This window comes from Sinohyriopsis cumingii, chromosome 15, assembly GCF_028554795.1.
Source record: "Sinohyriopsis cumingii isolate HCF-2022 chromosome 15, ASM2855479v2, whole genome shotgun sequence".
Taxonomy (NCBI): domain Eukaryota; kingdom Metazoa; phylum Mollusca; class Bivalvia; order Unionida; family Unionidae; genus Sinohyriopsis; species Sinohyriopsis cumingii.
Window position 1 is genome coordinate 68,794,548 of NC_142975.1, and position 25,428 is coordinate 68,819,975.

Sequence of the window (25,428 nt, forward strand, 5' to 3'; positions counted from 1 at the left end):
CGAATTACATTTCTGGAAGGTCCTACAATTGACACCGTTATGGGTGCGAGCACACAATTTAGAATTCAAACCTACCTGCCAGTCATCGACTCATTGATCACTGAACTAAACAAACGTGGACAAGATTATGAAGAAATCAACAGCATATTTACATTATTAATCAAACTGGACCATTTGAATGTGGAACCAATAATAATAATAATAATAATAATGAAGACTTTGTATAGCGCCTAATCTTTAGAAGCTCTAAGCGCTTTACAACATTAGACAACACATATAACATAACAAAACATATATAATGATATGATTACAAAAACAAATAACATGAAATTAGAAAACATTTAAAAAAAGCATGCTGAGAATATTTAAGGTAGGAAACATTATTAGGTCTCTAAGTCTGTTCTTGCAGTCGGAATAAGTGAGTTTTGAGAGCACTCCTGAATGGCCTCACTGTGTCCTTGTGTCTAAGTTCATTGGGCAACTCATTCCACGTTGCCGGGCCCTCGTATGAAAAAGAACGCTGTCCATATGACTGCGTTTTCACAGTGGGAACAATGAGTATACGATTGTCGGAAGAGGAGCGCAAGTATCTTGCTGGTGTGTACACATGGGTGAGGTCGGATAGGTATGTTGGACTAGAGTCAGTCAGTGAAACGTAACACAGAGAACAAATTTTATGTTTGATTCTGGATCGAATGGATAGCCAGAGTAGGGTACAGAGCAGCGGGAGGTGTGCTCTGATCGTGGTACTCTAAGTGTGATCCGAGCAGCTGTGTTTTGAACTTTTTGAAGTTTCTGGAGTATATATTGAGATGAACAAGACAGAATTGAGTTACAATAGTCCAGTCTTGAAAGTACTAATGAACACACACGTGTTTTAGTGGCATCAACTGAAAGATATTTGCGAATGGAGCTGATGCGTCTCAGTTCAAGATATGCAGCCTTGCATATGTTCATGACATGTTGGTGCAATATGAGAGTACTGTCCAGAGTAACACCTAGGTTTCGTACTGATTGTGTGAATTTAATGTTGGTGTTGCTGATATTTATTGTTTTAGGTAAAGGATGTGAATGAGAAAGTCTTTGTGTTGGGATCAGAATGGCCTCAGTTTTATCATCATTCATCTGCAGCTTGTTACATGTCATCCATGATTTCACATCAGAAATGCACCTCTCTACACCTTGGATGGTAGCATCAACTTCAGTTGAGTGGCTAGATTTGTATATTTGGGTGCCATCAGGGTACAATTGGTGAGACACTAGATCATGATCTATGATACTTGAGAGCGGCTGAGTGTATATAATGAAGAGAACAGGTCCAAGAACAGACCCCTGTGGAACACCACATCATAGATCAACTGGGCTGTAGTGTATTCCATTTGCGGACACACTTTGTGTCCTGTTGACTAAGTAGGACTTGAACCACAGTAAGGCTGTATCATGAATGCCAAATACCTGCTGGAGACGGTGAAGTAAAATATCATGGTCTATTGTGTCAAATGCTGCAGACAAATCAAGGAGGGTGAGGACTGTAATCTTTCCGCTATCCAATGCAGAGAGAATGTCATTAACTACTTTTAAAAGAGTAGTTTCAGTACTGTGGCAAGGGCGATATGCAGATTGTACATTGCTAAAAAGACTGAATTCAGATGAGACACAAGCTGGGATAGAACAACCATTTTTAAGATTTTTGATATGAATGGGAGATTAGAAACTGGGCGGTAGTTCTTTAAATCGTTATGGTCTGGTATTGGTTTCTTCAGCTTAGGCTTTACAATGGCAGTTTTGAAAAATGATGGGAATTCCCCTGATGAGAGAGAGATATTAATAGCATCAGTTAGTGAAGGCAATACTGGATCTAATCACTCAAGCAGCAGTGATGTTGGAATTGGATCAAGTTCACATGACTTTGGTGCACTCTTCATCAGGATTGTACGTACAAATTCCATAGAGACAGGTTCAAATGCTGCTAATGGTTGCCGCTCAAATTCTGTATCTCAACTGTATGGTGACGACGAGTCAATTAAAATTGTGGTGTCAAGCTTATCTCTAATGGTTTGTACTTTGTCACGGAAGAAATTTGCAAACATGTCCGGAAGGTCGGCTGGAGAGAATGTAGCTGGAAGTGGTATAGATTTGTTCCTTGACATTAGCTTGTTAGTAATCTCGAAGAATCTTTGAAGCTGGAACTTTCCATGATCTTAGTAGTGTAGTTGGCTGATTTCGTTGCATGGGCTATATTTGTGACATTCTTCTTAGCGGCTTCATAGATTTGCTTATGAATAGTGAGTCTGGTGGAAAGCCAAAGCCTCTCAGATATACGGCGGTCTCTTTTAGCAGTGCGAAGCTGGTCCCTAATACTGCTATACCATGGAGAACACTTTTGAATTGATACTCTGCACTTGGTAGCTGGGGCATGTTTGTCGAGCAATGAACGTAGGCAGTTATCGAGTAGTTCTTCTGTAGGAGGTAAGCAAGTTGTTAGGTTTGCTTGGATGTCATGCATTAGTTAGGTTCTATTTATCATACGGAGGTTTCTCTTAGTAGCATATAAAGGTGGAGGGTTAGGGACTGATACGTCAAGACGGCATATAATACAGAGGTGATATGATGCAAGTTCATGGGATACCAGGGAGGACCGTAGAATGTTGTCATCAGGTCTATGAAGAATCAAGTCTAAAATGACAGAATACAGCGAAAAGCTTGCAAAGTTTTATCCTTAAGATCTTGACCAACACGAACTAATTTCAGAATGTGTACACCTGAAACAATATAGGTCAGTGTCAGGTGTAAAAACATCAGTGCCATCTATGCCAATAATCTATGCCATGATAAAGAATGACAATCTGGAATCAACGTTTCCAAACGTTGAAATTACAGTAAGAATGTTTCTCTCAATGATGGTGATAAACTGTACCGGTGAACGTTCTTTCTCAAAACTTAAATTAATCAAGAACGAGCTTCGCAACCGTATGATGCAAGAAAGACTAAACTACCTGTCTGTCATGAGCATATAATCAGAAGTGTCGGAGTCTTTGAATTTCGTTGATATTATCAGAGACTTTGCCGAGAGCAAAACACGAAAGCGATGTTTGTAAGAAAATATCCTGACAATGTATAGCAAAGTAAGCAAACATTTACTCATTACAATAATACAATCTCGCTTTCAATTTAATTAACAATAAAATTTTAGCGTATGTTTAACTAAACTTTTATTTGTTTTACACTCGTAGTAGGCCTACACAGTTTGCTGTGTTAGCAGTTTAGTACTATATTAATAAATTTAACAAGATGACACACATGCACATGGAAATGCAATGTAATACTCTGTATCTGAGACTGGGAATTTGAGGCGGAAATCTGGTTACGTTTAAGGTTAGGGTTTGTGCCTAGGGCCCCCAAACTCCTCAAAACGGCTCTGCCACTAAGTGCCCTATATGAAATTTATAATTATTTTTCTAGTTTCATCTGTTTCGTTTTTTTTACTCACTGATTGAATATACACGCGACTAGTAAAATTAAAAAGCAAGAGAGAGAGAGAGAGAGAGGGTGCCTGGGTATAAGTAGATATAAGTAGTTTCGTTGCGCTACATCTGTTGCTATGTGAGGAGAGTATGGAACAGTGCTAGGTTCGACTGAGTATACTTACCATACGGTATGTATGTACATTCATTCTTCGCTCAGAAATGACGGTATGAACAACACTAGTGCGTAAAAATACATCCCGTCTGCTAGCACCGCAAACAATTTAGTCCTTGTTTTCTAACGTGTAATGTAATACGCTACAGAGAGAAGCTGCCTTTTCAAGATGACCGGTAAAGCTTTCACGCGATATCTGCTCATCATAGGGGTTGCAGTTTCTCTTATTTTTGCAGCAATGATTGCGGTGATCATACATTTTGCTACCAGAAATTGCGAAGGTAAGCTATTATAAAATGAGCAACGGTTTGAGTTCATATTAAAGAACTTTACAGCCACGGAACTGGGCTATGCACACCGTGAAAATCCCCTATCTATATGCACACCATAAAAATCCCCTATACCAGCCCATTTGCAGATCGCGCTCACCTGCGGACTAGCCATATATATATATATATATATATATATATATATATATATATATATATATATATATATATCGCTTCCAACACAGATGTTCTAGTGCTAATTTGCTAATTTGACCCCTGTCTATAGGTCACCTCTATTAAATGTCTGATTTAGAGAGCTCTCTTTTTGAATTTTAGACGTCATTAAATGAATTAGAGACCTCTTTAATTAAGTTACAGACCTTTTTATTTATTTAAAGATGTCTCTAAATAGTGTCCAGACTTCCAAACGTAACATTCTTAGAACGAAATAATGACTTCTTTCTTTGTTAATTTTTGTTGTGAGAGCACGCATGCGTAGTAGGTTTACGCTACGAAACAAAATAGCCGAATAGCCGCACCACAAGAAACAAGTCGCGAGATCTAAATATATAGACTACATATCGATAAAGAATACGAGATCGAATCAATTTAACGACTGACAAATATTCTTAGGAAAGTATAACATGTCTATGAAGGGTTAGTTAATACAGAACACAAATTGAGTGCTTGATCGCAATTATCACAGAAATTCCGACGTTCGTTGATGATTTGCATTTTATATCTCTTTTTGCCACTGTAATTAGTAAAGGATTATCTAAGCATTGAATCAAATGTTACAGGCGTAATTTGACAGCCACATCCCTTCAATCATTCTGTATTAAACTATCGCTATCCTGAGGTGTCAATACACAATTAAATGGATAATTATCTCTTTCGTGTATTGGTTCATTTTTGAGAAGTTTTAAAGTGTAGAAATTGTGTTCCTTAGTATTTCAACATGATATAAAAAAAAAAGCTGGGAATGCACTATATTTAAAAGGGGATATCCTAATCACAGACTGAAAAAGTTAAATATTGTATAATCAACATTTTTAGACTGTCATTATACTGCTATATTAACCGAATTAAAGGTGGCGCGTGTCTACTATGCTATTTGTGATTGTAACACGCGTTGACACGTGATAATTGGAGTACATTAGCACTTTATTACCATATACCGTAAAATTTATATCAACAATAAACATTGTCCAGTTTGTAAGTATAGAAACGTCTCAGCCTTTGTACTACCACTAGGTTTACTGAGATAAATATATATTTTAAACTAAAGCACGATGAACACTGAGACAAGGCAAACATTTCTATTTTTAATATATTTATTCAAATAAATTATGTATCAACAGTAAATATATTCCATTATTGTAAGTATACAACGTTTTTGTACCGTATTTCTCTGTCTTTGCGTGTCTTACTCCTTTTTTGAGTATTTACCTTACAGTCAATGATTTAACCCAATCATCACATCATTATTTTTTTTTTTTTTTTTTTTTTTTTTTTTATTATAGAGAAAAAGTCCAGGTCGCCTTAGCTTTCTTACCAAAGGCAATAACATGAAACTTCAGTTAGCTTTCGTCTGTTTGCCTGAGAACCAGTTAATCATATTTATGAATTCAGCTCTTTGGGATGAGTTACGTAGCATTTTGTCATTGAGGAAGAAGAATTGGCCCCTAAAGTCCAACTTTATAGGTATCAGCCCCCCTTCCCCGATAGAGTTGGCTACGTTTGTCGCATTGTCTTCAGTTTGAGATGTAGTTTGCCATATCTTTTTTTTACCGCCTACTGTGAATGTGTATATGCTGATACTTTCTGGAGGAATGTATAAGGTAGACAGACAGAGTCTTCGATAACTCCATCACAATAGCTGATAATGGAGGAATGTATGTGGTAGACAGACAGATGTCTTCCATAACTCCATCACAATAGCTGATAATTTCTGGAGGAATGTATGGGGTAGACAGACAGATGTCTTCGATAACTCCATCACAATAGCTGATAATTTCTGGAGGAATGTATGGGGTAGACAGACAGATGTCTTCGATAACTCCATCACAATAGCTGATAATTTCTGGAGGAATGTATGGGGTAGACAGACAGATGTCTTCGATAACTCCATCACAATAGCTGATAATTTCTGAAGGAATGTATGGGGTGGACAGACAGATGTCTTCGATAACTCCATCACAATAGCTGATAATTTCTGAAGGAATGTATGGGGTGGACAGACAGATGTCTTCGATAACTCCATCACAATAGCTGCAGCATATTTGTTATGGTTACTGTCTAAGCGACAGTCTTCCAAAAGTCGAATTATAATAGCTGGACAGTTGAAACCCTTCCTGAAGGTCGAGAGATAAAGGTGCGAGATAACGTCGAACAGAACGCAATCTGACTAAAGTTAGCTCCTTCAAAGAGTTTTATAGCTGGGAGAATTTTTGTTTATCAGGTGGATAATTTTAATTGTATTTTGTGACAATTTGGACTTCCTTCGCTGGGAAATTGTTTTTGTCAAGGCTAGGAGTTAGGCTATAAGAAAATAAAAACGTAACGAAATTGGTGATGTTACCTCTGTTGAAAAATGAAATATATTTTACTAACCTTTGTTTAAAGACCCGTATGCTTTTTTTCCCCTGAATTCATAATGTATCATTTGATTTTATGTAAATTACAAATAAATAATTGTTTGATACAGCTGTAATTAAACCGTCATAATATCATCGTCTTTTTTTATACTTTGTTTGATCATTATGCCCTTTATTAATTTAATTGCAAACAATAATAGTGCGATCATCTTACCGTAGATTTGCAAAAACCTGTTTGATGAATTACATCATTGTCTTCGATCCTGGAGGCGTTGCTGTATTATACGTGTATTAATATATATATATATATATATATATATATATATATATATATATATATATATATATATATATATATATATATATATATATATATATATATATATTAAAAATCAAACATAAATGGATTTAATATGTGCTTTAAACGAAATATTTACACCTGTTAATATTTGTTTAAAGTGTCAAAGGTTAGAATGAAAAACAACAAGATAGTTTACTCGCAAGATCAAAATTCAGAATATGTTTTAATATTATGTTACTGTTCAGTAACTCCTTACATAACATTTGTTTGGTAAATATAATGCGAAAAAAAACACAATTAAAAAAACAACACAGTTTGCATGAAAAATCAACAAAAGACACGGGTCGATTTATGCACATTGTTGTTTAATAGTGTACTAGCCTGATATAAGAATAGTTTCAAAATGTTTTTCAAGATAAAATTTCAAAAAATAGCTTTACGTTTTCTTTGTTGTAAACATGGCAAAGTTTGGGGTGGGGAGGTTAAACAATTCTTCTAAATGCGATAACTCAGATCTTTGATGTTCTGAGTTCTCTAGAAATTTACGAAGAGCGAAATTTAAGAACAGAAAATAAACTTATTGTATGTGCCAAAAATAGTAATAGCTACTAGATAAATCAGGTACGTGTGTTCCATTTTACATGGTCCGAATCAACCCGTAGTTTGGTCAGAGTCAGCCCGTGATATGGTCCGAATGAGCCTTGGTCCGAATCAGTCTCTACCAGTCGCTTTGCCGCTATCCCAAACGTCACATATCTTGAAGGTATCGGAGAGAGAGGGTTGGAGTGATGTTAAGACATTAAAAACATACAGAGATGAAACTTAAGCCTTGAAAATAAAATAACGAAGAAATGAAAAAGAAAATGAGAATTTAAATACGAGGCAAACGGACGGTACATATCGAAGGAAAAGTTGTACAAATGGAGCTGCAGGAACTATAAAAGTAATTATTAACTGAGACAGTATTTAAATAAACGCCGAGATACAAGCTCTCGCTAGTTAGTTTCGTGCCTAACTGGCACTGGACGTGGTTGATACAAAACCAAACTAAATGCTTAAACACTGAAGTACTTGATGCCAAACAATCAGTGGTGTCACTAGTGGGGCGCGGGGGGAATGCATACCGCACCGGGTGACACCATCAGAGGGGGCGACACTAAAATGACTTTCTTTAAAAGTTTTGAATTTTTGTGCAGGAAGGAGGTCCATATATATATGGAAAGGTTCATTTTTTTAACATAGTGATGTACGTTTTGTCCCAAAAGTATTTTAAATTTCTGTTTACATTTTCATGTTAATTAACCATTCTTTGTGGCAGACATTACGTTTTCATTTGAATTTCAGGCCACTTTTTTATTCTTTAGAAAGGAAACTCGTCTCGGTTAACGACCGTGTGCGGACATTAATGATTTGACGAGTATTGCTATCTCTACACCGGTTACATTTGAGGTGTGACCGGGAAGGTCAACATTGATGAATCAGATACCCATTTATGCTGTGGAAGTGACTTTTCACTTCATGAACGTTCACCATTTTTCTCTGGTCCACCATTTTTAATATTGGTATTTGGTAACTTTTATTCAAATTCTTTGTCTTGTTATTTCATGCTAATATTTTGCATCTTTCTTACGCAGGTGCTCTTCCCGAGCTTTATCATTATGTTGCAAAAATAATAGTTAGCCTATCCCCGTGAGCCGTTATCACACGAGACCCAGTCTATCTAACGTCTCTTTTATAGTATGATAGACAGGGTCTTATCACGAGAGTCTGACGTTTTATCAGGAAAGTACGACGAAATCTCTGACAACACGAAATCACCTTATCGGTAAATTTATAGTACCGATACGGCGATAAGGTGTTTCCATGTTGTCGGAGATTTCGTCGTGCTTTATTGATAAAACGTCAGACTCCATTGTTTATAGGGCTATTGGACAATTCGGCCCAAGACAATTCGGCCCAACTTGGACCGAAAATAAGACAATTCGGCCCAACTTAAAAGACAATTCGGCCCAACTCGAAAGACAATACGGACCAATTTTATAATACAACTGACAATACTTTTAACAAGTATTTATTTTTAACATATATTGTGACAATTCTTATATAATATGTTTTTACCGTATAGTTCAAAATCCTTGCATTAGGTAACTTAATTATTCATTCTCATTTTAATTAGTTTGTAAAATAGAATAGGTTGAGAATAAAATTTGAAACATTCGGTGAACTAGATAAATATTTTCCGAAGTTATAAAGGTTAGGAGCTTTCTGATATATTTAGGAAAACCGTCCCAAAGACAAATATTACTGTGGAGAAAGGACGTCTGATAAAAAGAAGTATAGTAGAGATGGACGTGATGCTTTGGAAGTTACGTAGACAATAATGAGATGCATCATATCTCCTGTGGAAGAAGGTCAATTTTGTTAGGCACTTGCCCACTTGGTCTCAAAACCTTAATTCTCAAGCAAAATACATACGTTACAAGAGATCTTCTCGTATTTGAACGTATTTGTTATGATTTACAAATAAAATGATACCGGGAAAATGGTTTAAAATTGCATAATTAGGTATTTTGCGATAATTTCACATAAAATTAATTCAGAACATTATTGCGGTTTGCTATTATGAGTTACGAAAAAGATAAATGTGCACAACGTAAGATGCATCTTTACCAAAATTTCTCGTATTTTAAATTTCATTTAAATTAATAATAATGAATATTCAAAACGCCACGAACATTTTAAGTTTCACATTAATACCATTCTAATCATAACAGTTTCCGATTCAAAATATAAGCACAAAAGTTTACAATGTGTATGCCTTTATAGTCACTCCAAAAATATAACGTATCAGATACATACAACAAAAGACTGTTCATTAAATCTGTAATCGTTTTCACTCGGCTTTCTTGGTTCCCTTTTGGTCATGAAAATATGGCATGAAATTATTACAAATATGTTTGATTAACCATATTAAACACGTACATTCGTCATTGTAGTTGTTTCTCCTGTATATGACAGCTGAACATCATCATTATTCACATGATCATTGATCGGATATAATCATTATGACTTATTTTATATTTTATAAGAAGATAAAATGAATAAATATTTATACTTAATTAAGTGCTTTCACGAAATTTTTAAAATAAAAAAAATAAGTATCCCTCTCAAAGTGGGATTAGTGTTTTCAAGAGGTATGCATGGCATCTACTCTTGTTGCTAATTTGTAACAATATATCATTTCTGTTTTATAAAGCTATAAAGTGTGTCATATATGAAGCAGTGTTACAATCTGAAGCCTAAAATCAAATATGTTAGTGTAATATCTCATGTACAGTGTCGCTACTCTTAGAAAAATGTAAACGTATTCTGTAGAATATTATCTGCTAAGTATTATTATTTGATAAATCAATATAGATAATTTGACCAGATGACTTCAATTGAGAATGTCGTTGTGCAGATGCAGATATTTTTTTAGCATACAAAATAAATGCATTTAAGCATTTTAATTAGAAAGCGCAATATATATTTGTGTTCTCTCTCTCTCTCTCTCTCTCTCTCTCACACACACACACACACACATATATATATATATATATATATATATATATATATATATATATATATATATATATATATATATATATATATAACATAGTATATACTTGCTGGTTGAAGAAAAATATCTTTATACAACTATCGCAAAGTTGGGCCGAATTGTCTTTCAAGTTGGGCCGAATTGTCTTTTAAGTTGGGCCGAATTGTCTTTTTTTCGGTCCAAGTTGGACCGAATTGTCTTGGGCCAAATTGTCTTTGGGCTGAATTGTCTATAAGTTGTTTATAGTTATACATAGTGAACATTTTACTGCATTTCAGCTTAAAAGTTATTGACTTCTTCCATGTTCATCTGAAACGTTTCTGTGTTGTTTTTTATTATTATCATGCATCCCCCAAAACACTTTTACATCAAGTACCATAATCTTGAGTTACACAAGTTGAAATTATAAGTTACTCGTAAAACCAATAGAGCATATTTATAACTGTCCTTGTACATTTATATCTGCAAACTGTCACAGTTCAAGCCTTAATGGGAATTGTAACACTTGTGTGAAACTAAAAAAATCACTTTAAAAAGTGTAAAAAATATATATTTAAAATGTTTATAAACTCTCAATTTATTGCAAGCTACCATTTTTTTTTAAGCGTGTCAAAATTTTTATATTTCCACAAATTCATCCTAGTTCATACCCTTGAATAAATGCCATGTGATGAAAGACTGGTATGTATGTGACAGTTAGGTCATTGTGTATAAATAAATTATTCATGATGTCCATGGAATTAGAATTTAATATTTGCATCTGTAGTATATCATTTCTTTCAAACATACATTAACTGCAATATAAATGATGACAAAACTATAAAAGGAAAAATATGTTTGAATATTTTTTGTGGAATCTATTGATAAAAGTATCATATTTTAAGATTTTTAGATAAAATTTTAAAAGATATTTCCCCTTGTATTATAACATATAAATGGAAATTATCATTCTGTGTTGTTTTCCATTATAGTATTTGCACAGCTTTCCACTATACCCACTTAAATATTTTAAAAACCAAAAGCATTATGGATAAAAAATGCACAAAACATAGTCACTTCATTTATCAGTTTATAATTTCTAATCTAATTGTCACCAAAGGGGCCTCAACACTGTTAACTTAGTGGTATTTAAAACCAAACAAGCTCTCGATGGAAACAGGCAGACAGATTGATCATTGTCCTCTTCTGATTTCTAGAACAATCCATTTCAGTAAAAACTATCATCTACATCCATTATAACATAATGTCTAGTTTTAATATTTCTACAACAAATTGAAAAAGTAAAGTGGAGAAACTTTTGAAAATATTTGTTCAAAGAGATGTAACTCCAGAATTTACAGACTTATTGAGATTATCAAAGATGGTCAACTATATCACATCTTTTGCTTGAAAACATAGATTTGTCTATGCAAATATGGCGACTGTAAAGAAACTTCCATTTGATTCAGAACATCAACAAGGTGATAGTGTTTGGACCCACAGGCTGTAATCAGGTTAGAAAATATAAATTGATTAACAAAATGAATAAGTTGTGTGCATTTCTAAAATCTTTGCTGCTGCATGTTTTTAGCATCAATAGGGGGTATAAACAAATATGAGTGTGTGCAATTTTTGCAATTGCTTTGCTATCACATAGGTGTCCCAATAATCAAAAAGGTAAAGAAAACCAACATGTGAACAGTGGCCCTGACTTGAACAGCTAACACTTACTCCAGGGCCACAAACTTGTTGCAAATATGGCATTAGTTGGACATTTCCATTATTTTCTTGCATTTGAACTCGTGTACATATTTACATTTTATTTTGCCAAATATGTCTTAATTAGCACTTACTGTCACTGTCAATGAAAGGTATTAACCAAGTTGCTGACATCATTATCTCGAAACGAGTGCATGAGATTGTGAGAAACATGGCTCACGAATCAAGGACTGGCTCAGAAGTTAGTATGGTCAATGAGACTTTGATCAGAAATCACAGTTTAGTAATTTTAGAATTTGGTTATGACAAGATATTTTTTGGTCAGTGTTTCATTAATCTTTAAAGTAAAATCAGTGACAAAATAATTCTGACCAAACCAAACCCACCTTGCTGCCCTTTAGCAGTTTGTTATTGCTACTCCTAAGCTAGTTGCAGGATTTGCCATGAAAAAAATTATATACACATTCATTCCCTGGCCTAGTTAATCCTAAATGAAAATGGGCCCACTCAGACATCGAGTATGATCACCAAGGTGCCCATCTTGAAAACAGTTATTGCTACTTATCAGAATGGTAGGTCATAAAGGGGTGTCACTGAAAGACTTCTCATGAAATCTGTTTGGGCCACAATGAAATGGTTCCAATCTAATGTCCAATGCCATGGTGCCATCATATTGAAGATTCGATATTTTTAGAATTTCTAGTTATAAAAGACCACTGTTAATGTTAATTAAGTTCATCATCTAATTATAATCATGATTAATTAGTTCTAGTCATGTATCTACTATTTAGTCATTACATCATTTATATGACAAATGATTTTACCTGTTTACCTGTTTTTAAGTTCTTGTTGTATCTAACTGAGCACAATTTTGGTAATTTTGTATTTAGTTAAAGAAATATAACAAACGTCAATCTTAAATAATTAAGTCCTTCTACAAAAATTTTGATTATATACCAGCTAGACACCAGCTAAAATTGATGCACTACTTTTATCATTTCTGTAATGCAGCAGCCATATTTAATTGATTAATAATTGATTACTAATCGATCATGACAGTTCAGCCAATTCCCAACATTAGGTCAAGGAACTTGCTTCATATTCTCAAGTTTGCACAGCATCAGTTTGGCCCATCCTATACCCTACATGATATGGAATCATAAGCATCCTGAGAAAGTGACTTCCATTTCCTCTGCCAACAGTCATAAATACAAATGGACCAATGGCAAATTCAAGTCCTTGTATTTGTTAGGAAAGCATATACACATTTTTTGGTGGTATTGCAATAACACAACATTTATACTATTGTAATAACACAACATGTAAAGTATTGCACTAACATACCATGCAAAGTATTGCAATAACACAACATGTAAAAAAAGTATTGCAATAACACATATAAAGAATTGCAATAACATACACCAGTAAATTATTGTAGTAACATAACATGTAAAGTATTGCATTAACATGCCATGCAGATTATTGCAATAACACATGTAAAAAAGTATTGCAATAACACACATGTATGGAATTGCAATAACATGCCAAGTAAAGTATTGCAATAACACAACACAAAGTATTGCAATAACACAAAATGTAAAGTGTTGCAGTAACACAACACATAAAGTATTGCAACAAGATAACATGGAAAGTATTGCAGTAACAATCAACATAAGGTATTGCAATAACATAACATCCAAAGTATTTCAGTTACACAAAATGTAAAGTGTTGTAATAACACAATGCATGAAGTATTGCAGTAACACAACATGTAAAGTATTGCAATAACACAACATGTAAAGTATTGCACTAACACAACATGTAAAGTACTGCAATAACACAACATGTAAAGTATTGAAATAACATGTAAAGTATTGAAATAACATGTAAAGTATTGCAATAAGATGTGTGAAGTATTGCAGCAACACAACATGTAAAGTAATTGCAATAACACAACAATAATACAATACATACAATTTTGTAATAACAGTGTTAACTATTGTAATGACATGTAAAGCATTGCAATAACACACAACACATAAAGTATTGCAATAACATACAACATGTAAAGCATTGCAATAACATGTAAAGAATCTATTAATTGTTCAGAGAGAGAAAATCTGCTTTAATGTAGTGGGTACCTGCAGTTTCTCTGTTTTTATTTTGTTTGTTTTTATGGGTTTAACACCATTTTCAGCACATGATAGGCTGTAATTGGTGGCCAGTTGTTTTGGTGGGGGAAAAGCCAGAAAAAACATCAACCCACAGGAAGCTGTTGGCAAGCTTTTTTGTATACCCACATTGGCCAAGCTGAGAGTCGAACCCATGTGAACAGAGGTGAGATGTCAGTGATCTGGAAAGGTGAGCACCTTAGGCCATTTGGTCGGTCACACGGTACCCTGTATGCACTTAGGCCACTTGGTCACCCGGTGCCCCAGTTGCACTATCTAATGTGATTTTTACTTCAGATGTGATGGAGAAGTTCAAGCAACCAACAGTTGCAGCGATCAAGTTTATAGACCCATTAGAATACTTCAGAGTAAAAGATGGCTTGGAGATCAATATATTCCAAACAGCTAATACAAAAGAAGATCTGAGAAGGTCACAGAATGGTAAGTTTAATATAAATCAGGGGTCGGCAACCTTATTTGACATAGTGTGCCACTTTTTAATGGATTAATTACTAGATGAACAAGCACATGCCACCAGTAAGAGAGTAACACTGTTTAAATCGCGATTTTTGGCTGCCCTTTAAGTGCCACACAAAACCTCTTGATGTGCCACCTTGTGGCACGCATGCTGTAGGTTACCGACCCCTGATATAAGTACAGTTTGTTTTATCTTTATGTCTTGCTTCTCTGTTCACATGTTTCAGTCACTGAGAGATAGTTTAAAATTGATATCACATGACACAAGTGTTGAAATGTGCATCAATGCAATAAAAGGCTCAACGTAATTTAATGTCTTGTTTAGCCAAGATTGTACTCAAATACTGTTTCTTAATCAATATTTCAAGTAGCTATTATGCTAACAAAAGGTTGTAAATAAAAGGAAAGTCAAAACATTAGTAATGCTTCTTTTTTTGTGGTTAGAAAGCACTTATATGACAAATATCATTTGAAATTTTATTTCAATATATACATTGGATGCAACATTTGCCTTATGATTGGAAGAAGTGGGAGTCTTATGTGTGTCTTATATTTTTGCACAATTGTCTCATTCAAGGCAACTTCCACATCATCCAGACATATATTACGATGTCACACACAGGAAATGGAGAACCAGTCACAGAAACATCTTCTGATAACCCAGTCCCACTTTCTGATTGGTTGGATACCGTTTTGCAGACAGACAAAGGAATACAGATACATTTTCTTACAGCTGAAGCAATCACTCCTGCAGTCCAGATAATAAATGACAGAAGGATTCGACTCCAACGACCTGTGTTTTTAGGGGGAAATGTTATGACAAAGGATGGTCAAAAAGAAATCAGTGTCCAGAGGTATCCAGATTTTGGAACTGTAACCATGCTCTTAATTTGCCAAGAAAGGAATCTTGCTTCACTCTTTTTTTCTCTCTTCTCAAATACTTTTTTTTATGACTTATTAATTCATGATCCAAATGACATTTTCATGCCATCTGAAGATCAGCTATCAATGACAGTCCTTCTGCCTTGTCGTTCAAGAATGATTGTCTTTACAGAGACAGAGTTATGCCCCTTTACCTTTAAGATTTAATTTTCAACTCTGTTTACTAAACATTTATGATGAGAAGTGCTATTATTGATATTAGTAACTTTGGAAAAATTAGTTTTACTCTACTATTTTAGTGACCACTCTTTTTGGCAAGATTATGTACCTATGCCCGTTTTAAATTTCTTTTTAACTTAACCTGAATGTGGGACCAGTCATGGTTCTTTCAGACTTTATAAGATTTCATTTTCTAGTTTTTCACAGTTGCTTGTGTCCTGTGTGATTATACAATTATGAGTGAAGTTTAAAACTTCATATCTTTATTTCACTTGTTTGAAAGGTGACCATGCTAAACTACATTTTATAATTGTCAAATGTGATTTTGGCACAGACAACTGATTTAATTCATAAAGACCATACTGTTATTATTATGAAACCTATCCCATTGGTCACCTTAATGTAGTGGTCACCTTGTCACAACAACCATTCTAATCAATCCTGCAAACCTATAGTCATGTATATAATGGCCATTTGCCCTAAGCAGTCAGTGGCCGGTCATTTCCTAACCAAATAATGGTTTATCCTTGCTTTTTGCTGTCATTGGAGTGTATCCATGGTGACCATGCAGTGTATGCAGATGATTCTTTTGTTTAGTAGTGAATTAGTATTTTGTCATTGTGCACAATATAAACTAAGAAAATTGATTATTTATAGTTTTTTTAAGCATCAATTTGATTTTTAATAAGATGAATTAAAGTGAGCAGGATGCAGTAATCAGTTTTATGATTTTACTTAATAGTACACTAAATTAAATTGGCTTATAATAATAATAATAATAATAATAATAATAACACTACTACTAACAAAAATGGTGTTCTGTGCATGGGATTTATTCAGAAACCAGTTTTGGAAGATGAACCTGCATATCGAAGTCACCCATATACAAAGGCCAATTTAGCTTTTTCCCATGTGTGGCCAAAATGGGCAGGTTTGACTACTTTATTGGTGAGACCAGCAAATCATGCTTAATTCCTATGGATAATCTAATGAAGAGGAAACTTCTTAAGTCATGGAAATGACATGCTAATCAGCTCATTTTTGAGAAAAGTTCCCTCATATGTGCCAACTTTAAAAATTCATTTCAGTGAGATCTTCCAGTTTACATCCAGTAGTACCTGTGTGACAACCGTGATAAAATGTAAATGGTTTTAGGTTCAATCCCACTTCAGTTTCATACTGTTTACCAATATGGAGGCTTCTTCTAAAAAAAGTATTAATATTTTCTGACAATTTTTTCAGGCAATCAGTGACCACTATTCTTTTGAGTAAAGTATTTGATAGACCAGGTTGGTTCCATAACTCATAAAATAATTAGTTGCTGGTGACTTGAAATCAAAGTTTTCTTTTCATAATAATTATTAATAGTCAACAGCTTTTCCTCCAGACTGCTTGCAAAAGCAAGGTTGTATATCATAATTACAATTTCACTTCAGTTTCAGAGACAGTTGTAATGAAGAATTGATACAATTTTCCAGAAAAGAATAAAACTTTCCCATTTAAACTTCTGATACATCACAATAATATGAGAATATGAACCTAAAGGAATTTCAGTGCAAATTGCAAAATGACTCAGGCAGCCAGGAATTATTGCATACGTATGTTCCAGATCAGTATAAAATGTTCAACATTTTTGCTTTTCTCAACACATTACTCCATGTCATTGAATATGCCTTAATAAATGTATCATCTTTTTGCCTTCCTTTTTGAAGGTTATGTATGGCAAATGTTTATAAGAAACATGTCCAGTGATTGCTATAGTTAAAGGGAAGTAAATCTTGGAACCTGCCACTCTTTCCTCACCAACTTCAGTTTGCACAATGTTTAAGAAACCAAATGGTCCCTTTCAGTGTTTATAAAATTCCAAGTTAAATATTTTATTGATTATCAAAGGAAAATGGTTCCATGACAGTTTGTACACTAGGCAAACACAGATCCACCCATAAAGTAAGTGAAACATTTGAAAAAGAATGTGGATGAAGATTATTGAAGAATCAGACAAATATAGCGAGATAAAACTCGTGACAGATAGTGATATTATAACAGTGTTTAGTGGTTTATCCTGGTAAATGTACTCAATCTGACAAATTGTGGGAAAATACCATCTTTTTGTACAAACATTATTGTCAAATTAGAACGTTGTTGATTTTAACGTTCAGGGTCTGTAGGGGACCTTGAAAACCTTGAAAATTGAATTTGTCCCTCAAGGCTTTAAATATCATGAAAATTCTAAATCGTGTCTGGGTACCTTGAAAAGCCTTGATGTTACTGAAACCAAAAGGAATTCATAAATAGTTTTGTTTTGCAGATTTAAATATATAAAAAAGAGAAGAAAAAAAGATATCTCACTAAGTTTGTCCCAGAATGGAAATTTCCACAACTGGCCACTGTGTAGTTGCATGTTTTGAACTTCTGATGTAGCCGCGGTTTAAATTTTAATCATTTGTAAGCTTCGAAAGGCTGGCTGTCGATTCCAACTTCATTGGCTAGACAAGGAAATTTATAAAGTTTGGATTATGAGAGCTTTTGCAGACAGCTTTGCAAAATGCAGTTTATGCCAGATGGCTATTGATTTGCATGCAGTGGGAGAGAGTGCTCTATGGTCACATGCAGCTAAAAAAATTTCTCTCGTAAATTACATAATTGTGGCTAATAAGGCAAAACAAGAAGAAGCCTTAAGGATGAAATTGTTTTTGATGAAAGAGGTATGTCTGCAAACATGGGGCTTCAGGTTTTAAAATAGAAACTGTATGTAGTCTTAATTATGAAATTTGTTCAGTTCGGATCTTTTTCTTTTTGATTGATTGGAAATAGGACAGACATCAATTGCAGTGAGCAAGAAATATCTGAAAATATAGAATACAGCTAAGCTGAGAGAAATATTAATATATCTAATATGAAATAGTTTAAAATATCGATATACTGTTTTTAAATATGTGATAAAATAAAAAAACAACATATTTTGTTTAATTTCTTTTTGTTTTATGGGGGTGGGTTGGGGTATAAATAATGAGGCCACAGCACAGGAGCCCACATTAATTTAAATTTTTTCCATGAATTTAATACTCATTGGCGGGTTTCAGACGGGCTTACAGAAGGGTTTCACTTTAAAAAGTATATTGTTATTCCGATCTCAACATCATAGTAGGAATTATTGAATGGGGGTCCTGTAAAGTCTTCCCATGACAGGCTACCATTGCAAGGGTTTTTTCTATCAATAAAGAGTGTGAAGATGTAAATATGAAGGAAAGGACTGATTACAAGGAGAGTGAGTATTGACAATGTAAGAAATGCTGGTGGGATTTGCCACATAACACCAAAAATGCTTATAAATGCTGGTGGGATTTGCCACATAACACCAAAAATGCTTATAAATGCTGGTGGGATTTGCCACATAACACCAAAAATGCTTATAAATGCTGGTGGGATTTGCCACATAACACCAAAAATGCTTATAAATGCTGGTGGGATTTGCCACATAACACCAAAAATGCTTATAAATGCTGGTGGGATTTGCCACATAACACCAAAAATGCTTGTAAATGCAGGCAGTGCTTACAGTAGGTATAGTATGTACTTGGATGAACAGAGGAAAAACCTTGAACAAGAGAGAAGAGGACAAAAAAGAAAGCACTGGATGAGGAACTAGCAGAGTTAGAGAAGAAAGGCAGGCACTGAAAAACACATTGAGACAATGGCAGCTGCTGCTGATAACCATGCATTGAAAGCAGAGACCCATAGGAAAATTTAAATTATCACATCAGATAGTTTGAGGAAAAGTGTTAAGGACGAAATCATTGAACTTTAATGACAAGCTACAAGAACTGAAAAAGTCACTCTAAAATATTTTGGACCTTGTAAATAGTGTTTTGTTATTAGAGTCAAATGAACATTGTTCAGTGACTACATTATTCTAATGCCCAGATGTAGGATGTTTCGTATTAATGGGAATGAAATCATTGATAATACTCTTGACTTATCTTCTTTTTAATAAAAAGATTGCAAGAAATGTTCCTTGTATGAATTAATAGTAAGTAATAACTTGTGTTTACATACAGTTTAACTTATGAATCCTTTAAAATTAATGTAATAACGCACCTTGAACGCACCTTGAACAACATGATTTTGAACCTTGAAAAAACCTGGAATTTTTTTAAAGAAATATGCTACTAACCCTGAACATTAATAACTGCAGTCCTCTAGTTCCTCTTTTAAGATTAACGAATTGTTAATCATACATTGGTGTGCTTGAATTTACAAGATATATTTGGGGACATATTAGTAGTGCTGACGAGAAAATGCATTACACACATTTTATTAAACTATTCCAATGTACATGTGTTTAAAATCCAGCATGACTAAAAGTTGGTACCATAAGTAAAATGATCTAAAACTGGCAGCTTAATAAAAAGTTTACAAATTCAGAAAAACATGCTTATGAAACCCAGCCCAGTGAGATCCGCCTGTTTACATCTAGTACCAGTGTGTTGCTGGTGATTAAATAGAATATTTTTATGCTCAGGCCTACCATACCCATATGTAGGATTCATTAAAAAAATTATTTGAATTTTTTTTTTATGGTAATTATTTTTTTTAGCTAACTTGTGATCTTCATTCTTTTTAATACAGTATCTAATATTTTTATGCTTGGGCCTACCATGCCCACATGTAGGATTCATTTAAAAAAATTATTTGAATTTTTTTTATGGTAATTATTTTTTTAGCTAACTTGTCATCTTCGTTCTTTTTAATACAGTATTTAACAGACCACCATGCACTGAGCTATTTTTTCAGCTCAAAAATTAATTAGTTGCCTATAATCATTTAAGGTCTCATTTTTCTCTTCCGTATAACACCCATTCACATCCTTTTTATAATGATGTGAATTTTATCTTGTACTTTGCTATAATTGCATATTTCTTTTTATCAGGACAAGAAGTTTGTTGGATTTCTTTTAAGGACTGAAGCATTACAAAGTGAACAAGTTGGTTTTGACAGTACATTTAACACAGTATAGGATATATTATGCCTAGGAAATTGGAGCTAGGTGCCTTTTCCAAGAACATACTGAGGCAGCTTACCGATACTCAAAGTACCAAAAACAAAATAAAAACCCAGTTTGCTTTCTAATGCATTAGTCCCTTTAAAAAATTCTGCAAAATTCTGTGCAACTTTTTAAAGATATATTATAACTTAATTGAACATTATAAAAACAAATTGAAAAAAAATGAAAATACCAGTTTACAAACTAATTAATGCTTTTCATTTAAATGTTTATACTGTTCTTTTTTAAGGTTCATTGATTTGGTGAGTTTAATACCAGATGTAACACTTAGTTTTGGATTTGACACCAATGACGAACCATGTGGTATTGGCACACTACAAACCCTTTGGAATCTGGTGGAGAAATTAACGCAACCAATAAACATCCGGATACCAGTTCACATTCTTAAAAAGTCTTGGGCCAGGATAAAGTGGTTGATAGAGAAATCTGAGAGAATTACTGTCACCATCTTTGAAAAAGAAAATTCAGCACAGGAGTCTTCATACGAATATGATCTGTTGCTGGTCCGTAATGATTGCAATATGAGAAGATTGTTTTTTGATCTTCCAGAATCTCGTTTGCAGAAGTTGAGGAAGCTGGCAGTTACGGCTGGTAGGGCAATTGACTTTTTTGACCTGCAAGATGCTTCCAAGATCATCTGGTCCCATGCTACCAACACTAAGGAGAAGCTGAGGGATGCGCTGCAAGGTACATTGTCATGTTTCCAGCTAATTCAAAATAAAGTGATTTTGCATGGTGGGTACAGTACTTTAAATTGCTCAAAAGAACAGTGCTACTCGGGGGTCTATTATAGAAGTGTGATTGTCGGATTTTTGCTTATTTCTAAAAATAATGTGCAGAAATATCAAATGACTGCAGAAGTCATGCAAGAAAATTTCAAGCCACACTTTTGTTATTCAGGAAATTCCTCCATTCTTTTACAAATGGATGAGGGTAATTTTCCATTTAATTTTCAGTCTCAGAATAGACCCAGGGCCATTTGAAAAATAGGTTCCATGAGCACAAGCTGTACTCATAAACTGGCTTTTGAGTCATGAAATGTTTTAAGCAGAAAATTGAATTATTAGAGTGTTCTGTAAGAATTGAAGTTGATGGTAAATGGGCCAGTGCATATACTGAGAAATCAGAGAACAGAGCCACTTTCCTGCCGAAAATGTTGTAAAAATTTCAGAGAGGTTTCAATGGTTTGGATACAAGTTTAAAACCACTATAAAATATCTTATAATATTGGAGTCATCAGTTATCTTTTCTATGAAATTACCTGTATATTAAAACTTAGACTTGGTAAACATTTTCAGACATCTTTATCGCTTAAACTCGCATTGTTGTATATATGTCAGCCAGTCTAACAAAGTGGGTTGTCTGTTTTTTTGGATCCATTTTTAGCTCAGCTGGTCATCAACCAGGAAAACTTGTGGGATGGTCTGTTTTTTGTCATCCATCCATCTGTTAGCACAAGTTTGTTATCACTACTCCTTCTTAACTATTTAGTGTGTGATTAGGATTTTTAACGTAGCTTTAACAATTTTTCCGTCATATCACTATGATGTCTGCAGTGTGGCAGTTTATAGTGATGTCTAGCACTGGGGCATCATGCCACAAACATGAAGCATGATGTCCTACCCAGTCACATTATCCTGACAGAAGTCCAACCAGTACTAACTCTAACCTCTTAATGCCGATCATCGAGCGAGGCATCTGTTAGTACCATTTTTGTAAGTCTTTGGTTTCAAACCCGCTTCCAAGGCGGATGCTCTTACCACAAGGCCACCAGAGTGGTCTCGTAACTATTTAGAGGTTTTCCATGAAACTTTACACACATATCCCATAGTCAAGTTGGTACTAAATGAAAATGGTGCACTTGGACATCCAATACGGCCACAGCAGTGGCCATATTGAAAATCTTGTCATATCAACCTATGGTTTTCACTGAAAGACTCCTTGTAATGTCTGGTTTGTCCTAAATGAAAATGGTGCTGATCTGACATCCAATGTGGCCACCATAGCAGCCATCTTCAGAATCTTGTTATAGTAAATCCTCCCTAACAAAATGTCATATTGACATGGCTTTTCACCAGAAGACTTCCTATGATGTCTGTTGGTCCAAAATGGAAGTGTTGCCAATCTGATGTTCAATATGGCTGCCACACTGGCCCTCTTCAGAATCTTGTTATTGCTAATTCTGAATGGATGCTCATAACTAAAAAGATGTTTTCACTTAAAGACTTCTTGTGATGCCTAGTTGGACCTCATGGAAATGGTGCTGATTTGATTTCTAGTATGGCCATCACAGTGGCCATTTTGAAACATTTTTGTTATTGCTACTCCAGATCGGATGGTCATATCAATATTGTGCTTCCACCAAAAGGCTTCTTATGTTTGGATGGTACTAAATGGATGTGGTGCTGGTCTCATATCCAATATGGCCATCATGGCAGCCATCTTGAAAATGTTATTTTCATTAACCCTCCCTCAAAATAAAAAGTCATATCAGCATGTTTTTTTTCTTCTTCACCAGATGACTTCTTATGATGTCTTTTTAGTCCTAACTGAAAATGGTTCCAATTTTAAATCCAGTATACTGTCGACAATTGCTTGCCACAGCTGGAATATTTTACCATGATTTATTACAGGTTTCTTTTCGGGATACTTTTGTAGTTTGTTATAAGTATTTTTGGCAAAAAGAAATAGCCAGGAACATTTGACTTGAAACTAAATTCCCTGACTCCGGGCTTTAAAGGAACGCATTGGCTTAATGCTGATATATTTTTTAAAAAAAAGGTTCTTCTGTAACTTTGTGCCAACATAGGCCAGAATTGAAAAGATTTTGGTAGTATTATATTTCTGTCTGGTCAGTAATGTTGTTATATATTTCATTTGTATCTGATGGGTTCTATTTATAGTTTGGGATTTTGTAGTCTGGGTTCCATATTTGTGCCCAGACAGTTTTCTGTGTATCACTCATGGATTTGACTACCAGCAGAATTCCATTGTATTCATTTTGAAGAGGTTATGCTATAATGGTATCCCTGTCAAACTAGCTGATTTTCATACATGGAACGGTCATAGAAGCAGTGTAAAAAATGCTGAGTGTTCATACACTGAACAAAGTTCTGGAATTACTGTTAAGCATGTTGAATCTTCATCGAGAACCGAACATATTTTCTCTCTGTGTTGAACCAATTAATTTTTTTTCAGGACATACCATGATGATCGAGGCAGATATCCTCTTGCAAGGCCAGGGCACTGTGAACCAAACAAATGTGCCAATTATGTCACATCCGCCATCTGTGTATAGTGATCTCACATTTGAAGAATGGATAGACACCATATTACGCATCAAAAGCAAAGGGGTAAAACTTGATTTTAAAAGCCTGGAAGCAGTTGAACCTACACTATCAATACTAAATAGGAGACGGTTGATAGTGAACTGCCCGGTATGGATCAATGCAGACATATTGCAAGGCCCAAATGGACCGCCAGTTATCATGAAGGCTGATGTTTTTCTAAAATACTGCCTTAAACTGTTCCCAGAAGCGACTCTATCTCTTGGTTGGACAACAGGAGCCAAAAAGAAAAATGAGACTCCAGTTTATACTCAAGAACAAATAACTCAGATGCATGAGATTTGTAAGAATTTGAACCAGCCAGTTACATTTCCTGTTCGTGCAGCCTTTGTCAGAGACTCATGGGAACATTTTGATTGGTTGCTGCAGCAGTCACGTGGGTATACATTGACAGTATGGACAAGTGAGATGGATACGGTCAAGAAAGCAGATATGGACTTTATATATGGGCAAACTGAAAGTCATCGCATTTACTTCGATCTCCCCCAGGAACTTATGCCAGATTCAGTTTTTTAATGGAATAGGCTTTGTGTTTCTTTGTAAGGAAAATGCCTAAAATTATAACCATTTCTAATATTGCAGAGTGTTTTTTCGCTACAATTTTTTATCATAGAATAAAACAAATTTGCCCATATGCTCTCTTTCTCTTTCTTTATTGGTACTGGCTTTTGAGTTCTTGTACAATTTTAAGTTTTGACCAGATATACAGATCACTTGAAACATAAGTAGTCTAGTAAAACCATGATTACACTTGCTGGTTTACAGTCATCTTTTAAAGATGGAATAACAGTATATATGTGGTAATTTTTAGTTCTGCGTGAAAATTTTGCCTTTTAATCATGATTCCCAGGATGCATTTACATGCCCCATCACTACATTGGTTGAGGTAGTTACCCTTGTCCATGAGTCTCTCCATTTGTATGTTACACATGTTACCTTGTTTAAGTATTGCATTTAGGTCATTTCAAGTACAGGTGGTGAATCTGTGTTCCATGAACACATTTCTAGTTTTAATTATTTCTATTTAGTTGCCTTAAAAATATTTTTTGATAAGGCAAGTCTTACTAAATACTGCATTTAGAAAACTGATCTCCAATTATTGAACATGTCATTGATCACAAAACAGGCTGAAACTACTAAATCATAGTCCCTGCAAAACCTTCAG

The 25,428-nt window shown here is 34.5% G+C and overlaps 1 protein-coding gene across 4 annotated transcripts; it reads left to right on the top strand.

Annotated features, from left to right (window-relative positions):
• The first annotated feature begins 2,330 nt into the window (after positions 1–2,330).
• LOC149782020 (uncharacterized) lies at positions 2,331–24,897 on the top strand. Of its 4 annotated transcripts, none has more exons than XM_089933425.1 (5): positions 2,331–2,469; positions 14,571–14,714; positions 15,328–15,604; positions 21,146–21,603; positions 24,115–24,897. In XM_089933425.1, the coding sequence occupies exons 2-5, from the start codon at positions 14,576–14,578 to the stop codon at positions 24,777–24,779; spliced, it is 1,539 nt and encodes a 512-aa protein (XP_089789551.1). In that variant the 5' UTR covers positions 2,331–2,469; positions 14,571–14,575; the 3' UTR covers positions 24,780–24,897. The 4 variants fall into 4 exon arrangements, with proteins under 4 accessions (XP_089789551.1, XP_089789549.1, XP_089789550.1 ...); XM_089933423.1 differs by lacking the exon at positions 2,331–2,469 and adding an exon at positions 3,683–3,920; XM_089933424.1 differs by lacking the exon at positions 2,331–2,469 and adding an exon at positions 8,227–8,368.
• The last annotated feature ends 531 nt before the right edge of the window (positions 24,898–25,428 follow it).